Genomic DNA, 14882 nt, shown 5'->3' on the forward strand with positions numbered 1-14882 from the left:
CCTGGGTCGGCCTAATCTCTGCCTGGGGCTCAACACCAGCACACTGGTCAGGCTTTGTTTTAAAGACTTTATTCATTTTAGAGAAAGAGAGTGGGCGCAGGGGGAGGGGCGGAGAGACTTACAAGCTGACTCCACTGCCAGCGCCCATCCCAACATAGGGCTCCATCTCACACCCCTGAGATCAGACCTGAGTCAAAATCAATACTTGGTTGCTCCATGGGCCGAGCGCCCCAGGCGTCCCAATCAGGCTTTTCTTAAGAAACAAATGCCACTGCTGGGTCAGTGTCACATGGAACAGATAGCTGGGGTCTCTGAGTCAGGGCCCTAGACCCAAGACCCCCAGATCCTCGTCCTCTGCCCCAAAGCCTGAGAAGCTGATGGGCTGGCAGGCCAGGCTACGCAGATTCACAAGGCAGGCAGTCTGTGTGGTGCTGAAGTCGGGGACAGCCACCAACAGCACCCTCTGGTCCTCTGGTCCTGTAAAGAAGACACACGGGCACTACCACTTAGGTTCTGGGTGGGCCCTGGCTCCAACAGAAGTCACCAGAAGCAAACAGGAATTCCCCATGAGCCTTGTCGGGGTGCTGGCCACAGAAGCCCCTTTGGACCAGACAAAGGGCCGAGAGCAGCATGAAGGTCAAAGTCTAAAGCCCTGCTGACCAGAGGTGGGCAGGGAGCCTGCTGCACAGGTGCGGACTGATCAGCCCCTGCTCGGACATGCTCAGTCAGCTACCCACAGGACCCGGGGACTCCAGGGAGGTGTCCTCTTTGAGCCCTGTCCCCAGGACACGGTCCCTCGTGACACCCCAGGCCCAGAGCCCCCAGAAGGTAGGACTCACCTCGCAAGATTTTAGAGCCAAACTCAGGGGTGTTCCCGCAGAAGTAGACGTGAGGGCACTCCGGGAAGATGAATGGGTCGGTCTTGTAGAAGGGGTAGCATCCTGGAGGAAGCCCACAGCAACTGGAGCTTCTCAGCTCTACACGGTGCCCAGTCAGGGCAGCTGGGGCGCCGCCCCCTCATACCCACTCGGGCTGTGCTGGTAGCAGCCCTGCCCATTGTGCCACAGCCCCATGGCCCTGGGGTCAGGTCAGCATGCCCTGCTGGGTGGCCACTGTGGTAGGGCGCCAGGCTCTACCCAGAGCTCCCAATATGCTCTCCAGGGTCTTTGGCCCTACACAGCGCCTTGACGGTGGAAGCCCGAAGATTCCAGGGGAGATTCCAGAACTAGCGTGAAGCTTTTCCAGGCTGCGAACCCTCTGGACATCAAGGCCCCTGAACAGGACTCCCTTGGCCCTCTGGCCCCACCCCATGTGGCTGAGTCCCATTACCTAGTGTGTCTGGGGCTGTGGGGCTGATGTGACGGACACGCAGGGTCCACTCCAGGATCTCTAAGTGATCCTCCATGCTGCTGTACCGGAAAATATCACTCACATTTTGTCCTGATGTCCCCAGGAATCTGCAAGGCAAGGCTCAGCTGATCCCCGCATGGGGCCACTGCCTGTGCTCCCAAAGGAGCTGGCCCCGAGCTCACCTGGCACTCTCACAGTGGGTGTCCCAAGCCGACTCTAAGAAAGAGCCCAGATCTGGTGGGCCCTCTGCAGCCCTGGACCCAACCCTCCCATCCTGGTGCCACTGAGGCCTGAGGCCAGGTGTCATATGGGGGTGTGGCTACAGCTACCTGACTCCATCAATGGTGGCTTGGTAGGGATTAGTGACCAGCTGGAGCGTGGAGTAGGCAGTGGCCAGCGGGAACATGCAGGGGTGCAGGGGTTGCTGGGGCAGCGTGTAGTTGGTTGGGTCAAATTCGCCTGGCATCACATCCACGGGCACCGACGCCTGGAGGGCACAGGGGCAGGGGAGCTTGCAGGGCCCAGTGCCCTCCAAAGCCCCCATCCCCTGCTTCGGCCCACCTGCCAGTGCCTGCTATGCAGACCCCAGTCCCGTCCCCGGCAGCCCCCAGTTCGCTCACACTCAGCTGCAGCAGGATCTCGTCCAGCATTCTGACCGCCTCCACGCTGGCTGCCTGGGTCTTCTTGGTTAAGTACTTTGCCTGGGGATAGAAGTCCGCAGGCTGTCAGGCCCCAAGGCAGGCTCAGGTCAAAGGGACACTAAGAGCCCCGGCTGGACAGTGGAGAGCGGAGCAGAGGCCCACTGCTCGGGGATGGTAGGGATTCTGTGCCACGGGGTCCCCCGCCCTCATAAAGCAGGGCTGGAGCAGAGACCGCAGCATCACTGTGGGGCACTGGCCACCAGATGTGTGAAACCCCGCACCCCGGCTCTCCCTGGGGAAGGAGGGGCTCAAGTGTGCGTAGGCGGGCAAGCGGGGACAGTACCTTGTTGATGGAATCTCTGCTCTGGGTGTTGTGGCTCAGCAGGTTCCCAGCGAGGATGACCCGGGACACATGGGCGGCGCTGCATTGCTCCCCCTCGTCCCCCAGCTGCCCTGTCACCACGTCCACCAGCAGCTGGGTGCCCAGGAGGCTCTCGCCCCCGCCTCCACCCAGGCCCAGACCAGACACCAGCAGCACAAACCTGCAGGGGAAGTCAGGGTCCTCCTGTGCACCCAGAGAGCGGGAGTTCCACTGCTGCCCCTAGCCTGGCCACAGGCAGAGCTCTGCCACCATCATGGGTGAGTAGAGGACATGAAGCCTGGCAACTGTGACCCCCCCCAGACCACCGGCCAGACCCCTGAGTGCCTGCTCCTCACCTGTCTGTGTCAAGGGGGGGTGCGGGCTTCTGAGGGGCGAGCTCTGCAAAGCAGTGGTCCTCTACGACGAACTTGCCACTGTCTCTCGCGGAGCCGAGTACGGCCAGCACTGTCCCTGGGGAGCAGCAGTGTCAGGCTCCAGGACAGAAGCCTGAGAGGCTATCACCTCCTTTTAGGCACCCCTGCAGCAAAACCAATTAGTTCCTTTCTGCCACACCAGAACATTCTCACTGAGGACTCAGGACCGAATCCTGGGGTCACCACCTCTGGATGTAGGCAGGAACCACTGACCCCCTCCCTGGGCCTCCACTCTGGGGAGGAAGGGCTGCACCTGCAGCGACAGGTGTGGGCCACCCCCCCCCCGCCCCCACCTGTGACCAGCCTTGACGCGTCAACGTCGCCTTCCAGTCTGATGCGCTGCAACTCGTCTTCCAAGACCAGCTCGTCGTCGGGGTGGATATACTTGCTCCGAGGAGGCTGGGGGAGCAGGTTGTGCTGGACGGCAGAGATGGGAGGGAGTTGTGGGGCCAGAGGCCGGGTCTTAAGGCTCCCAGGCCCCATCAGTGAGATTCCGGACGCCCCCCACCCCCCACCCCGGGACAGAGGCCCAGCCCTGATTCCCTGGGTCCACGGCTGGTGGTCCCGACGGTGCTCCCGGAGCAGCGGCCAACCTCACCTCTTCACTGATCTCGCGGAGGATAGAAGGCTGGAGCGGCATGGCCTTGAAGAGGGTCCCCACCACACAGCACTTCTCCCCAGGCTGCAGCTCACACAGCTTCTTTACCTGGACTCCACCACCTGGGCACGACGGCACGGGCTCAGGGACCCAGTGGCCTCCCCGCCCACCACGCAGCAGCCCACAGGCCGGCCTCTGCAGGGAAGGAGACCACCAAGTACAGAGACCCTCTGACACGAGCAGCCTCGGCCCCAGGAAGACAGAAAGATGTGGCGTGGCGGGGCTCCCGCGTCCCACGTCCTCATAAGAAAGACAGACACTCAGAGACAGGAGCACGGCTGCTGCCAGAAACAGGGAGAGCCAAAGAGGAGGTGCTCCTGGCCGGCCAGCACCTGCATTCAGACTCCTGGTCTCCAGGATGAACAGGGAATACAGGTCTGGTGTGTTAAGCTGCTGGGTTTTGTGACCATGCCGTCCGTGACAGCACGAGCAACCAGGAAAGTGACACGGAGCATTACGTCACTTACACCAAAATCATAACACTCACTCTCAGAAAGAAGCACCCTGCCCTAAAAACTACAGAGGCTCAGTGTGCAGGGCTCACCCAGGCAGGCAAGAGGAAGGAGCACAAGTCCCAGAAGGCCTGTGGGTTTGTCAGGAAAGACGCGGAGCCTGGGAAAAATGCTGCCAGGAGCCAAAGGGATCATGTGACCCCAGGACCAGTCCTTTCTGGAGCCCAGCTGCCCCTTCTGCCTCAGAATAACCAAGAACATTCCACAGAGCTGCGCCCTGGGAGAAGGCTAGTAGTTCAAAACGAGGTAAGGAAAGCGCCAGCAGCTGAAAGAGAAATGCCAGAGACCCACAGAGACAACAAACTCCGGAGCCCAACTGCCAAGCCCTCGCTTCACACCAAGCACTGTCCTTGAAACTCATCCGCGCCTGCCAACACGCAGGGTAGACGCTACTGCCCCATCACACGCTTAAGGCAGCAGAGGCACAGAGAGGTTAAGTGACAGTTCAAGGTTGCACAGCCGGAATCCACTGTGCACACCTAAGCATCAGGCAGAACCACACATCCCTGCGTCGAGGGCAGGACACGTGTGCAGTTGGATGGCATGCGGGCATCAGGCCAGGCACCAGCACCGGGAGAGAACAGCACGGCCCATCTCATCCTCACCAAGGGTACAACCCAGAGGGAGAGAAACGACAGCAGTCAAGTGACAAGTGCCATGGAGCCATGGGAGCCACAGCAGCGGTGACTGCAAGGCAAGGCCACACCAGACCGGGTGCTGCTGGTACCTAAAAGGTGGCAGGGACACGGGGCTTGAGGAGGGTGTCCCCAAGGGCTTCAAGGAAAGCAAGGAAAGGCCACCAGGAGCTACAGGAAGACCTCATTCTGTGGCAGAGGACATGCCCATTGCACTTGTGCCTGCGGTGTAGACAATACAAGATGTCCCTAACACATGTGACGGTCTAGTTCTTGTTGCCTGGAATGACACCAGAGTCGATTCCCCCCGGCTCTGTGGGACGGGCCTGAGTGCCACGGCTCCCCACAGCCGAGACCCAAGCTGGAGCACCAAGGCCAGGGCTGGGGCCAACACACATGGATGGAGAAGACCGGTCCCACCTGTAAACATTTCAGATGAACTGAAAACAGCCCGGAAAGCTGCTCTGACACACAGTAAGACCGAGTACAGAACATCGACCAAAAGCTGAAACTGCGGGTCCTTTCTGCACGATCAATAACGTAATTGCAGGACAGGTCACGGAAGAAGTAGAGAAGGAAGAAGATGTGTGCTGACAGAAGAGTCCACGGGACCCAACCAGGCTGGAGGGCCCAGAGAAGCAGCGGACAGGGAGCCCCCGAGGCGGGAGGCATGTCTTCACGGACCTGGGCTCCCAGTGCCAGGTACCTGGCCTGCCGCACTGAGACACAGGGTGGCCACATGCAGGCAAACAAGCACGCATCCTGCTCTCCCGACAGGGAACATCCCTACACCAGTAAGATGACCACTATTCCCAGGAGAACAAAGCCCACCTCATCCCAGTCTCTGAACTAAACCTCCCTTTAAAGCCACCGGTTCCTTAATTTAATCCTTGTAACTACCCGAAGAAGCAGCAGAGGCACCAACGGGTTTGCTTTCCCAAGACAACCGGGAAGGGGGTAAACTAAAGAAGGTCCCAGCTGGATCTGGTCGCTCATCTCTAGAACACCCCCCAACACCCGGACCCTTCTGGGCTGGCAGGCAGGAAGCACTTGCCTGAAGGCATCACTTACCCCAACGCTGCTTGGCGCGGCTCACCAGGAAGGGCCTCATTTGGAGGAGGCGGGTGGCATAAATGTGGGCGTACTGCCGGCTAAAGCTGCGCTCCCCGAGCCTGAAGGGCTGGGAGGAGTTGGTGTACGAGGACACAGGCACACGGGCAAAGGTGGCATTGTTGGCGGATGGTGGGGAGAGGAGAGTGTGGGCCCTCTGGGCAGCCTGCTCCGAGAACATGGTGTGCCAGACGCATTCAGAACCCCGTGCTTGGGCCCAGGCAGCGGCAGTCACTGTGAAGACACAGATGTAGCCCTGCAGCCCCTGCCCACCCCATGGCTCTCCCACCATGTCTCCCCTGCACCTGCGGGCATGGAAGGAGGACGCCAGCCCAGACGTGGCTCAGAACAGCCCAGGCTGCATGCCAGCCGGTCCACCTTGTCACACTCATCCGAAACCGGAGACGGAAAGGCTCCGAAGGCTTGTTCCACCTGGGGCTGTCCTGACTCTCTCCAAACCAGCAAGGCGCTGCCTGCCTCACGCTCTACCTAGACGACCCCCGGCCCCTGCCCCATGTCGGGCACGAGGCCAGCCTCCCTTTACCTGCGCCCCCAGGAGACACGCCTGTTGGAAACAAACCTACGCCTGCCACCCTCTGCTCGACCGGCCCGTTTCAGTGACCGAGACCCGAGTCCCTACAACTCCGCTGCCCCCGCCTCTGCCAGCACGTGGCGGTCTCGCAGGCCCCCGTCCCCGCCGTCTCGGCTCCCGTCTCACCGTCCCCCTCCCCGGGCGCTCGCGCGTCCTCCTTCCGACCGCCGCGGCAGGTCCGCGGTCCGCCCCATGCCTGGGACACGAGCTCCCGGGCCGTGGGCAGGGCACGCCTCACGGTCGCTCCTCCTCTGCGTACCGTTCCAGCGCGGCGGCCCGGCTCTGACCCCGGTTCGGACCCCGCTCGGCCGCCCCGCTCCTGGCAGCCGCGCTGCCCGCACTAACTTCCGGCCCGAACGCGCGCAGCCGGGCCGCAGCCCCGGAAGGAGCCCCGCCGGCCTCGGGCCGCGCTCTGGCTTCGGCTCTGCGCGTGCAGCAGGGACCCTACAGGGCCGCGCGCGGACACCGGAACCCCGGCCCCGCCGCCTCCGCCGCCTCCGCCGCCGCCACGCGGGCCCGGGGTCGCAGGACCTCAGTTACCTAATGGTCGGCCGCGGGCCTCCCGCCACCTCCCGCCACCTCCCGCCAGTCCGCGCTCGCCGCCACGCCCACCTCCGAGCACCGCCTCTCACTAGTGCCCGCCCACCAACGCCTTCTACCAGTCGCCGAGCTTCCTGTTCCGTCATCACGGCGGGGCCCGCCCACCGACACAGCCTCCCGCCAATCCAGCACGCCTCCCCGCCCACCTCCTCGCCGGGTTCCCGCCAAACTGCGTGCGCCGCTCCGCCCACCACCTCGCACTGCCTCCCACTACCCCCGCGCGCCGCCCCACCCACCTCCTCGCCCTGCCTCCCGCCTCCTCCGCGCGCCGCCCCGCCCACCTCCGCCTCCCGCCAGTCCGCGAGCGCCCCGCTTGTGGCCGCGTTCCGGGTTTCCCGGGCTACGCGGGACCTGGGGGTGGCGTGGGGCTCGCGCGCTTGCGTGTCCCGAGGAGCGTGCCTGAGGTCAGCCCGCGGAGGGCAGGGCCCGGGACTGGGGTCCTGAACCGCAGAGGAACGCTTCGGACTGGGGTTAGTGATGCGACCGCCGACGGGCTGTGGCCCGGCGCGCGCACCGGGGTCTCCCTCACCCTCCATCCCGTGGCGCCCCGGACGGTCGCGGGCGTGTGGGGCGTCCGCGCGGTTGCACCCGTGGGGGGTCGGCCTGCAGCCCTGCGCCCGCCTCGGGGTCCTGCGGCCACAGCGCCACCGCGTCGCGATGCCGCCTGCGAGGGCTGAGTGCGCAGGGCACGGCGGGACGCGCCCCCGAACCCGAGCCGTGGTCGCCGCGTGAGACGGGGTCTGTCCGGATGTGCGGGGTACGCGCGGGCGCAGGGCTCCCGGCAGGCTTCGCGGCGCGCTGCGGGAAGTCGGTGCGTTTCCTTGCTGAGCCGAGCCGGACGGGCCGTCTTCGCGCCGGGGCGTCTGCACGACGCAGGACGGACCCCGGAGCCCCCGGGGGGGTGCAAGGCCCAGAGGCTTCCGAGCGCCTTCCGGTCGTCCGCACCGTCTGGCCTCACCGCGGCGCCCCGGAGCGCCGCACCTGCTCCCCTGAGCAGCCGCCGTCCGTCCGTCTGTCCCCAGGCCTCCATCTGTCCCCGGGCCTCAGCTTACGTGCCCGCGGACGGGAACCATGCGGGGTCCATCTTCTCTCGTTTGGTTTATGTCACGATCTCCCAGGTACGTCCATGCTGGACCGCGAGTCGGAACTTGCGGAGTTTCAGGACCAGCAGCACCGCCTCGTACACGCAGAGCGCAGTTGTTCGTCTGTCCGGCCGCCCGACAGGACACTCAGCTGGTTTGCATACTTGCCTTTACGTATTTATGACAGAGACAAGGCGGGAGGGAGCACAAGTGGGGGAGGGGCAGAGGGAGAAGGTGGCCCTCCGATGACCAGGGAGCCCCCTGTGGGGCTCCATCCCAGGACCCTGCGGTCATTACCTGAGCCCCCAGGCGCCCTAGCTGGTTTCCCTCTTGGGACTCATGAAACTCGCTGCTTTGGATGCGGGTGAGCACAATGCGTCAAGGTTTTGGTTTCAGGTTTTGAGTACATACCTGCAGGTGGAATTGGAGCAAGTCCACCGTCCCTCGGGGTCAGGTTCCAGAGGGGCCGCCGCACTCACCCCAGCAGCTGCGCCCTTTCACTTTCCAAGCCGCAGTGCAGTCCTTCAGGTTCTACACATCGCGGCCGACACATGGTCTTCTCTGGCGCTCTGCTCGTACCCTGCCTCCTGGGGTGTGCGGTGCCGCCGCAGTTGGGTTTTATTTGCATGTCCTTGATAATGAGTGATGTTGGACGCCTTTTCATGGGCTTGTTAGCCACCTGTGTATCTTTGAAGAAATTCCCAAGTTCTGTGTCCATGTTTTCAGTGGGTTATGTTTTTGTTTTTTAATTTCAGGAGTGCTTTATGTGCTCCGGATATTAATGCCTTGTCAGGGATGTAATTTGCAGATATCTTCTGCCATTCCGCGGGTTTTCCTGTCGACACTGTCTTGTGACGCACACAGTTTTCATTGTATTAAAGTCCCATCATAACCTGTTCTTCTTTTGGTCTCCTGTCCCTTAGAGGTCATATCCAAAAACTCACTGCCAAATCTAGTATTGTGAAGTTTACCGGCCATGGCTTCTTCTCAGAGTTTTACAGTTGTGGCTCTTAGATTTAGGTCTTTGATTCACATACGATTAGTTTTTATATATGGCTTTACGTAAGGTTTAACTTCTTTTGTTTGCATAGAGCTATCCAGTTTTCTCAATGCCATGTTGGAGCAGTTAGGCCTTTACCGTATTAAAGCATCGCTCTTCTTTATCAATTGTGGGTCGGGGGCCATGTGTAAGGACATCCTGTGACTGCCCCAAAGTTCAAGAATCTGTGAGGCCCCCAGGGGGCGCATCGGAGACTTAGAGGCCAAACACAAAGCTTTGGAAAGTCTTCACGGATTTTTGCCACTTGAGTCCTAACAGTGCTGTTAGTGCATCTTATTAACCCTGAGGACTGTGAGCCTGGTATGCATATGTAAAGCCAGTCAGACCACACAGACGTGACTGGGGGTTCCCTGATAACCATCAGGCGTGAAAGGGTTTCCCTAGGTGGGGGAGAATCTTTTCTAACAGAATTTTAACTGCAGAAGAGATGTCGCCCTGTCTACAAGAGAGAGCTCTGGTCCAGTGAGAAAACAAGGAAACACGACTGAACATACGGACCCCCATGAATGGGGAAGCTGTATGAGGTCCATTTGTATGAGCTGGTTTCTCTGCATTCATACTTCGGGCAGCTGGGACAGGGGAGGAAGGCCCTTGCTGTGGCCTCACTCATATTTGCCCACTGGTGTTGGCCATGGTGCTACCATTTTGTCAGTAGACTGGTGGTTTAATGCAAGTACAGTGGTTAGTGGAGGGAATTATAGAGTTCCTGGTAGGACCAGATTGTTATTTGGCCTAAACCAGAGTTCTCTCTTTATGGATCCAAAAATTATTAGATTTCCAATATTGTTTTTCCTTTTCTGGGACCAGTTGACATTAACATCTCTTGTCAGTTTTTCCAAATTATCACTTGGGAGGACATCTCTTTGGAACACAGCAGAGGTTTGGGTTGAGAGCAGTGTTTCTGGCAGAAATATCAGCGGGGGGTTGACTCCAGCTGCCAGGGAGCCGAGTCTGGAACACCAGGGAACCTTAATAAAAGCCAGCCAGCAGAATGCCGTACCTCATAAGCTCTGGACACAGGGGCCTTTTTCCTCAAGCCCCCCCCCCCCCCCAATGCAGGGCTTGAACTCACAATCTTGAGATCAAACCTGAGCTGAGATCAGGAGTCAGACCCTTAACTGATAGAGCCACCAGGCGCCCCCACAGGAGACATATTTAATCTTACCCCATTGGAGGTAAGGAGGCCTTGATGTTTCTAGAATGTTCCAAAGCCCTGAGCCACCCCCAAGACATGCCAGCCATCAGTATAAATGTCCACAGGTCATGATTCCAGGGTTCTGGGATCGAGGCCCATATCAGGAGCCCTGCTCAGCGGGGAGTCTGCTCCTCCTTCTCCCTCTGCTGCTCCCCTGCTTGTGCTCCCTCTGTCAAATAAACAAAATCTTTAAAAAAAAGTCAGCAAATCCTTAAGCTCCTGCCTCTGGTTAGAGGAGTTTCCTGTAGGCTGTCCCAGGGATTCAACAATAAGCAGCTGTGAAGGGTTTCATCTGGACCGGGAGGGTACTCCTTGTTCCAAGGTGGATGCTCTGGGCACGAAAACAGAGTCTGGGCAAACAACACCTTTTCTTTGGAGACCGTAGGTCCCTTTCAGGCTGGAAGTTTGACAGGGGACACCGCCTCCCTGTGAAGACATCTGGGAAGGGAGCAGAAGAGCAAATCCTCTACACATTGTAACCAAGTCCAGCCTGTCGAAAACTTTGTGTCATCCAAGTCAGCCTTTGAAGGACCCTCAGTGCCCCCCTGGGGCTGCCGGGGTGTCCTGCTGTTCTCCCCAAGTGAAGGCAGAAAGACACGGGCTATACTTACCGACCGGAGTTCTAACCAAGCACCCCCCAGGCCAGTTACCGTGGAAACTTTGTTTGCAGTGGGAGTGGGTGCCAGCAGCACGTAGGGGTTAGGAACAGCAGGGGCCTGAGGGGTCCCGCTCAGGGACCTGGACAAAGGTCCGTCCCTGGCTGTTGGGTTTCCTCCCAGGTAAAGTGGGGTTGTGACAGGGACTGGTACAGGGGATCGTGAGGCCTTGAGTCTCGAAATTCTCTGTCATGGGCTTGAGGCCCTGAAGGACTTCTGTATTTTTAGGGCGTTGATAATTCTAGAGAGAAGTTTTGAGCGATCTAGCTGAATCTTGGGAGGTGCGCTGTGGATTTTACCAATATCAGCTGAGGATTTTGCCCAAAAAGAGGGTGTTAGTTGATCCAGTAGAAATAAATGATGGGTGTTCCCAGACTCCGCGATGGTCCTGCCAGAGACAGAGCAGATAAAAGACATCAGAGCATCATCTAATCCCCTGGTTGGCTATTTTGATCGCTGCTGTCAGATTCTAGAATTATCTTCCCCTTCAGCGAGAAAGGAATTCTGGCATGACACTTTTGTAAGGAATCCCAGCCCAGGGAGTAGGGGCAGAGGGACTGAGGAGAAAAGAGCGGGTACCCCTCCGAAGGAGTGGGTTCAGAGGCGGGAACCTGCTAAGGTTGGTTGGAGACCCCCACCATTTGAAGTGTTTGCCCCTCCCAGGGGCTGCTCTGCCGCGGTGGGGCTGGGCTGCACGTGTGTAGCTCTGGTGTCAACAGGGACAGAAAGACACTCCCAACTTGGAGAATGGTTTCTCCCAGCCAGTTAAGAGACAGGATTGGGAGAGGTCTGTGTGTCCCTCTGGGAGTAATGGCCACCCCAGTCCAGTCACCTGTGGCCCAACGCAGGGTCCCCATCTCTTGAAGTGGCCACGGCAAGGGGGGTGCTGTGGTTGGAGCCTGGCAGGAACTCGAGGTGGCCCACACCAGTCAGCCCTGGCAGGGCCAATGGGACGAGGCTGTCTGCCGCTGGGCTGACCAAGGCGCCTTGGTGCATGTTGGCGGGGAGGGGAAGCAGGAAGTGAGGAGGGGGTCCGGGGAGAGGGATGCTGGAGGTGTTGCTGATGCAAAGCAGGGCAAGCCAGGGTGACAAAGTTCTATTTTGGGGCTATGTGGCTCTGCATGTCAGCAGCACACTCCTGTGGGGACGGTCCCCAGATGGTAGGGGAGGGCCAGCAGCTGGTGGGAGGTCAGAGGCTGTTCCAGACCCCTGGGGTGGGGGAGACAGGGCAGGGAGAGTGCAGTGGGATAGGGGCAGAGGGGAGAGAAGCTGGCAGGGCATCTCCTTCCTGCAGCCATCCCCAAGGGGGCAGGGCCAGGGAAGCAGCAGGGCACCAACTGCTAGGCAGCAGGCTCTGGGGACTCACAGGGCAGCCTGCTGGTCTCAGCTTCCAGAAGTCTGGAGATTCATAGCGCTGCCCTGCTCACTCAGTACACATCTCCCCTGAGCACCGGCTGCATGCCAGGCATGGTGCTAGAGGTGGATGCGTCCCTGTCCCTGTTGCTCTTGGGAAACCAGGCTGGCTTACATCAGGCTGGGCCGGGCACACCCGGTGGCTCAGGAGGTGGCTTTCTGGGGAGGGGATGCCTGGGTTGGGACTTGAATCCAGGGAGGCCAGAGGCCAGGCGGAGGCTCAGATGCCACGACCCCAGCTGCCATCGGGACTGTTCTAGCACCTTCCGGCTTAGGTCCCTCTAGCCTGGGTCCTCCATCAGAGGCCGTCATCCCTGGAAGTCCCTAATCAAAACGCACGCTGCCCTGGGCGGGGGCGGTCTGTGAGTGGTGACTGGTGGGAGCTGGCCTCAATTCCTATAATAGAAGGTCAGAATGAATGGAAGAAGTTGCCCCATGGCTTTCCGACTTAAGCAACAACAGTTCCTCATTTCTCACAGCGTCTAGGTGACCCCCAGCTCTTCTCGCCTAAATGTGGACGTGGCCATGGGACTGAGGTCTGTCTGGCTGGGAGGTGGAGGGCCATGCCTCTCCCTCATGTGAGCTTATATCCCGGGCTTCGTCTCAGTGGGGTGGCCTCTGCTTCTCAGGCATGCGGCAGAACCAGCAGGCTGCTTGAGGCCGACAAGCCCCCAGCCAGCCGGGGTTCCCGGGTGTAGACACAGGCTGGGCCTTCTGATCGCAGCAGCAACACAGAAGCTTGACTAGCGGGACCCAGTAACTACCCCGTGACTTCCCTCGGGTGGTGTGCACACACGACCTGTGGCTTCCAAGGGACATTCCACCTGAGACTGGCGTCTTTGTCTCTGGCCTTGCCTTTCTGCCCTTTTGTGCTCCGAAATGGTCAGGTCCTCTGAGCATTGGCACTGGTGCACCCACACGTCCCTCCATCAGCACATCTGGTCAGCAACGTGAAATCAAGTGTTGCGGCAGCCCTTCCCCATGGCCGAGCCCTCTGGCCCTGGACTAGAATGAGTGTCATGGGGACCTGCTCTGGGCTGCCCTCGCACGAGGAGGCTGGGAGGCCGCGCTAGGTGCCATCAAGCGCTGTGTCATTCGGATGTCTTCATTTTCAACCCCTGGAGACCTGGCAGGCGGGTGGGCCTGCAAATGCTCCTGGAGACGGGCACCCAGACCGGCCTGGCTCTGTGTGGCGGTGGACAAGGCACTTGAGCATGTGGTGCCTCAGAATAGCCCCTGCCGCCTGCAGTCGCTGCCTACACAGACTCCTTACACCCTGTCCCGAACTCCATCCTGGTGTGAATGCCGCAGCACAGCCAGCTCTGGGACACAGGGACAGGGCCCAGGCCTGGGCAGGGGACTGAGGGGGTCTCTGGGTAAAATCCAGAGCCCCCCGGCCAGCCCTCCAGCGAGCCTGCAGCTCTGGAGGCTGGAAACAGTATCCGCCAACGCAGAGAACTTCTCGGCTAATGTCACTGGGTAAGTATTAAACCACAGCTCAGTGCTCATCACCACCTGCTGCTAAGAGATCCCAGGGATAGGGAATCCTGCCTGTTCTCACCCAGACCAGCCCATCCGCGGTGTTTGCAGGGAGCTAGGATTGCTAATTGCTTTGTCTGGATGCAAGCCACAGTTGCCCCCCCTCTTTCGGGCCAGAGGTGGGCTTGCTGGAGTCCCCATGCATGAGGCAGGAAACTGGGAAACCTTGGAGAAGTGGCTCCCGGCTCCTCGGGGCCCTAACCGGGCTCCACAGCTGGCCAGAGGCTTCTCTAGCCGATGGATGAATGGATGCAAAAACAGGTAGGAAAGACAAGCTTTCTAAGGAGAATGCACTAAGAAAAAGGAGGAGAGAATCTGTGTCCTTTTCGGACCAGGGAGTATTAACTTTGTCTTAGTTTTAATGTGCATTTGCCTTTACAGGGGTCCCTGCTGGCCACTGCTCAGAGCCCAGGTGAGGGACTCCAAGCCCCACAGCCTCTGGGGCCTCCCTGAACAAAAGTGCTTGGGGGGGGTTCTCTCTCCCGCCGGGGTCTGGGCGGCTTCTGGGGACGTCAGCCTCTGCATCTAGGCCTGCAGGGCACTGGGGAAGATGGGGTGGTGGTTTGCTTGCAGCCCCCCGAGTATGAGCCCCTGGTGGAGGAGGGAGGGGCCAGAGCTGTCAGAAGCTCTCCCAGGGAGCCCTAGGCAATTCTAGACGTGGCCCCAGTGAGGGCAAGAGGCTCAGAGACCTCCTCATGGACTCCCCTTAGCAGGCTGTGGGTGAAGTGTGGTGAGGCCACCCCAGGGCCCCGAGCCCCACTGCCTTGCCTGGGCAGGGGTCGGGGGGCAGTGGTCCTCACAGCAGCGAGACTTCCGGGGCTCACAGGAAAAGGGGAAGTCAGGGCTATTTGGATGCCACCTCAACAAGGTTTTCCTTGGAGGCACAGGTGGCGAGGGACCCCGAGTCCCCGAGCTCGGCCCCTCGGGTGTGTGTCCAACAAGGTCGCACTCCCAGGCCTGGCCCTCTGTGAGCAGGATCGTATGGCCTCTGCTCTGGATACAAAACCTTCCCTTGCTTCGGCAGAACACACAGATGCAAGCCTG

At 60.1% G+C, this 14882-nt stretch overlaps 1 protein-coding gene across 6 annotated transcripts; it reads right to left on the bottom strand.

The window, feature by feature from the left end:
- Positions 1–53: 53 nt before the first annotated feature.
- POLD2 (DNA polymerase delta 2, accessory subunit) lies at positions 54–8100 on the bottom strand. Of its 6 annotated transcripts, none has more exons than XM_082692066.1 (11): positions 7946–8100; positions 5663–5935; positions 3385–3506; positions 3080–3203; positions 2709–2823; positions 2335–2533; positions 1971–2051; positions 1680–1837; positions 1330–1457; positions 840–941; positions 54–477 (listed from the first exon to the last, which is right to left on the bottom strand). In XM_082692066.1, exons 2-11 carry the CDS (start codon positions 5880–5882, stop codon positions 317–319), a joined length of 1410 nt encoding a protein of 469 aa, XP_082548192.1. In that variant the 5' UTR covers positions 5883–5935; positions 7946–8100; the 3' UTR covers positions 54–316. The 6 variants fall into 6 exon arrangements, with proteins under 6 accessions (XP_082548192.1, XP_082548190.1, XP_082548191.1 ...); XM_082692064.1 differs by lacking the exon at positions 7946–8100 and adding an exon at positions 6834–6968; XM_082692065.1 differs by lacking the exon at positions 7946–8100 and adding an exon at positions 6420–6920.
- Between the last annotated feature and the right edge of the window lie 6782 nt (positions 8101–14882).

This window comes from Mustela nivalis (assembly GCF_964662115.1).
Source record: "Mustela nivalis genome assembly, chromosome: 12".
Taxonomy (NCBI): domain Eukaryota; kingdom Metazoa; phylum Chordata; class Mammalia; order Carnivora; family Mustelidae; genus Mustela; species Mustela nivalis.

Bases quoted from the DNA above. Each gene is read 5' to 3' on its own strand.
- POLD2 (XM_082692066.1), bottom strand. From the start codon at position 5,882: ATGTTCTCGGAGCAGGCTGCCCAGAGGGCCCACACTCTCCTCTCCCCA. The intron at 2,824-3,079 runs GTGGGGGCGGGG...GCTGCTCCCCAG, and splicing joins CGCGTCAAGGCTGGTCACAG to GGACAGTGCTGGCCGTACTC. The intron at 2,052-2,334 runs GTACTGTCCCCG...TTCTATCCCCAG, and splicing joins GCAGAGATTCCATCAACAAG to GCAAAGTACTTAACCAAGAA.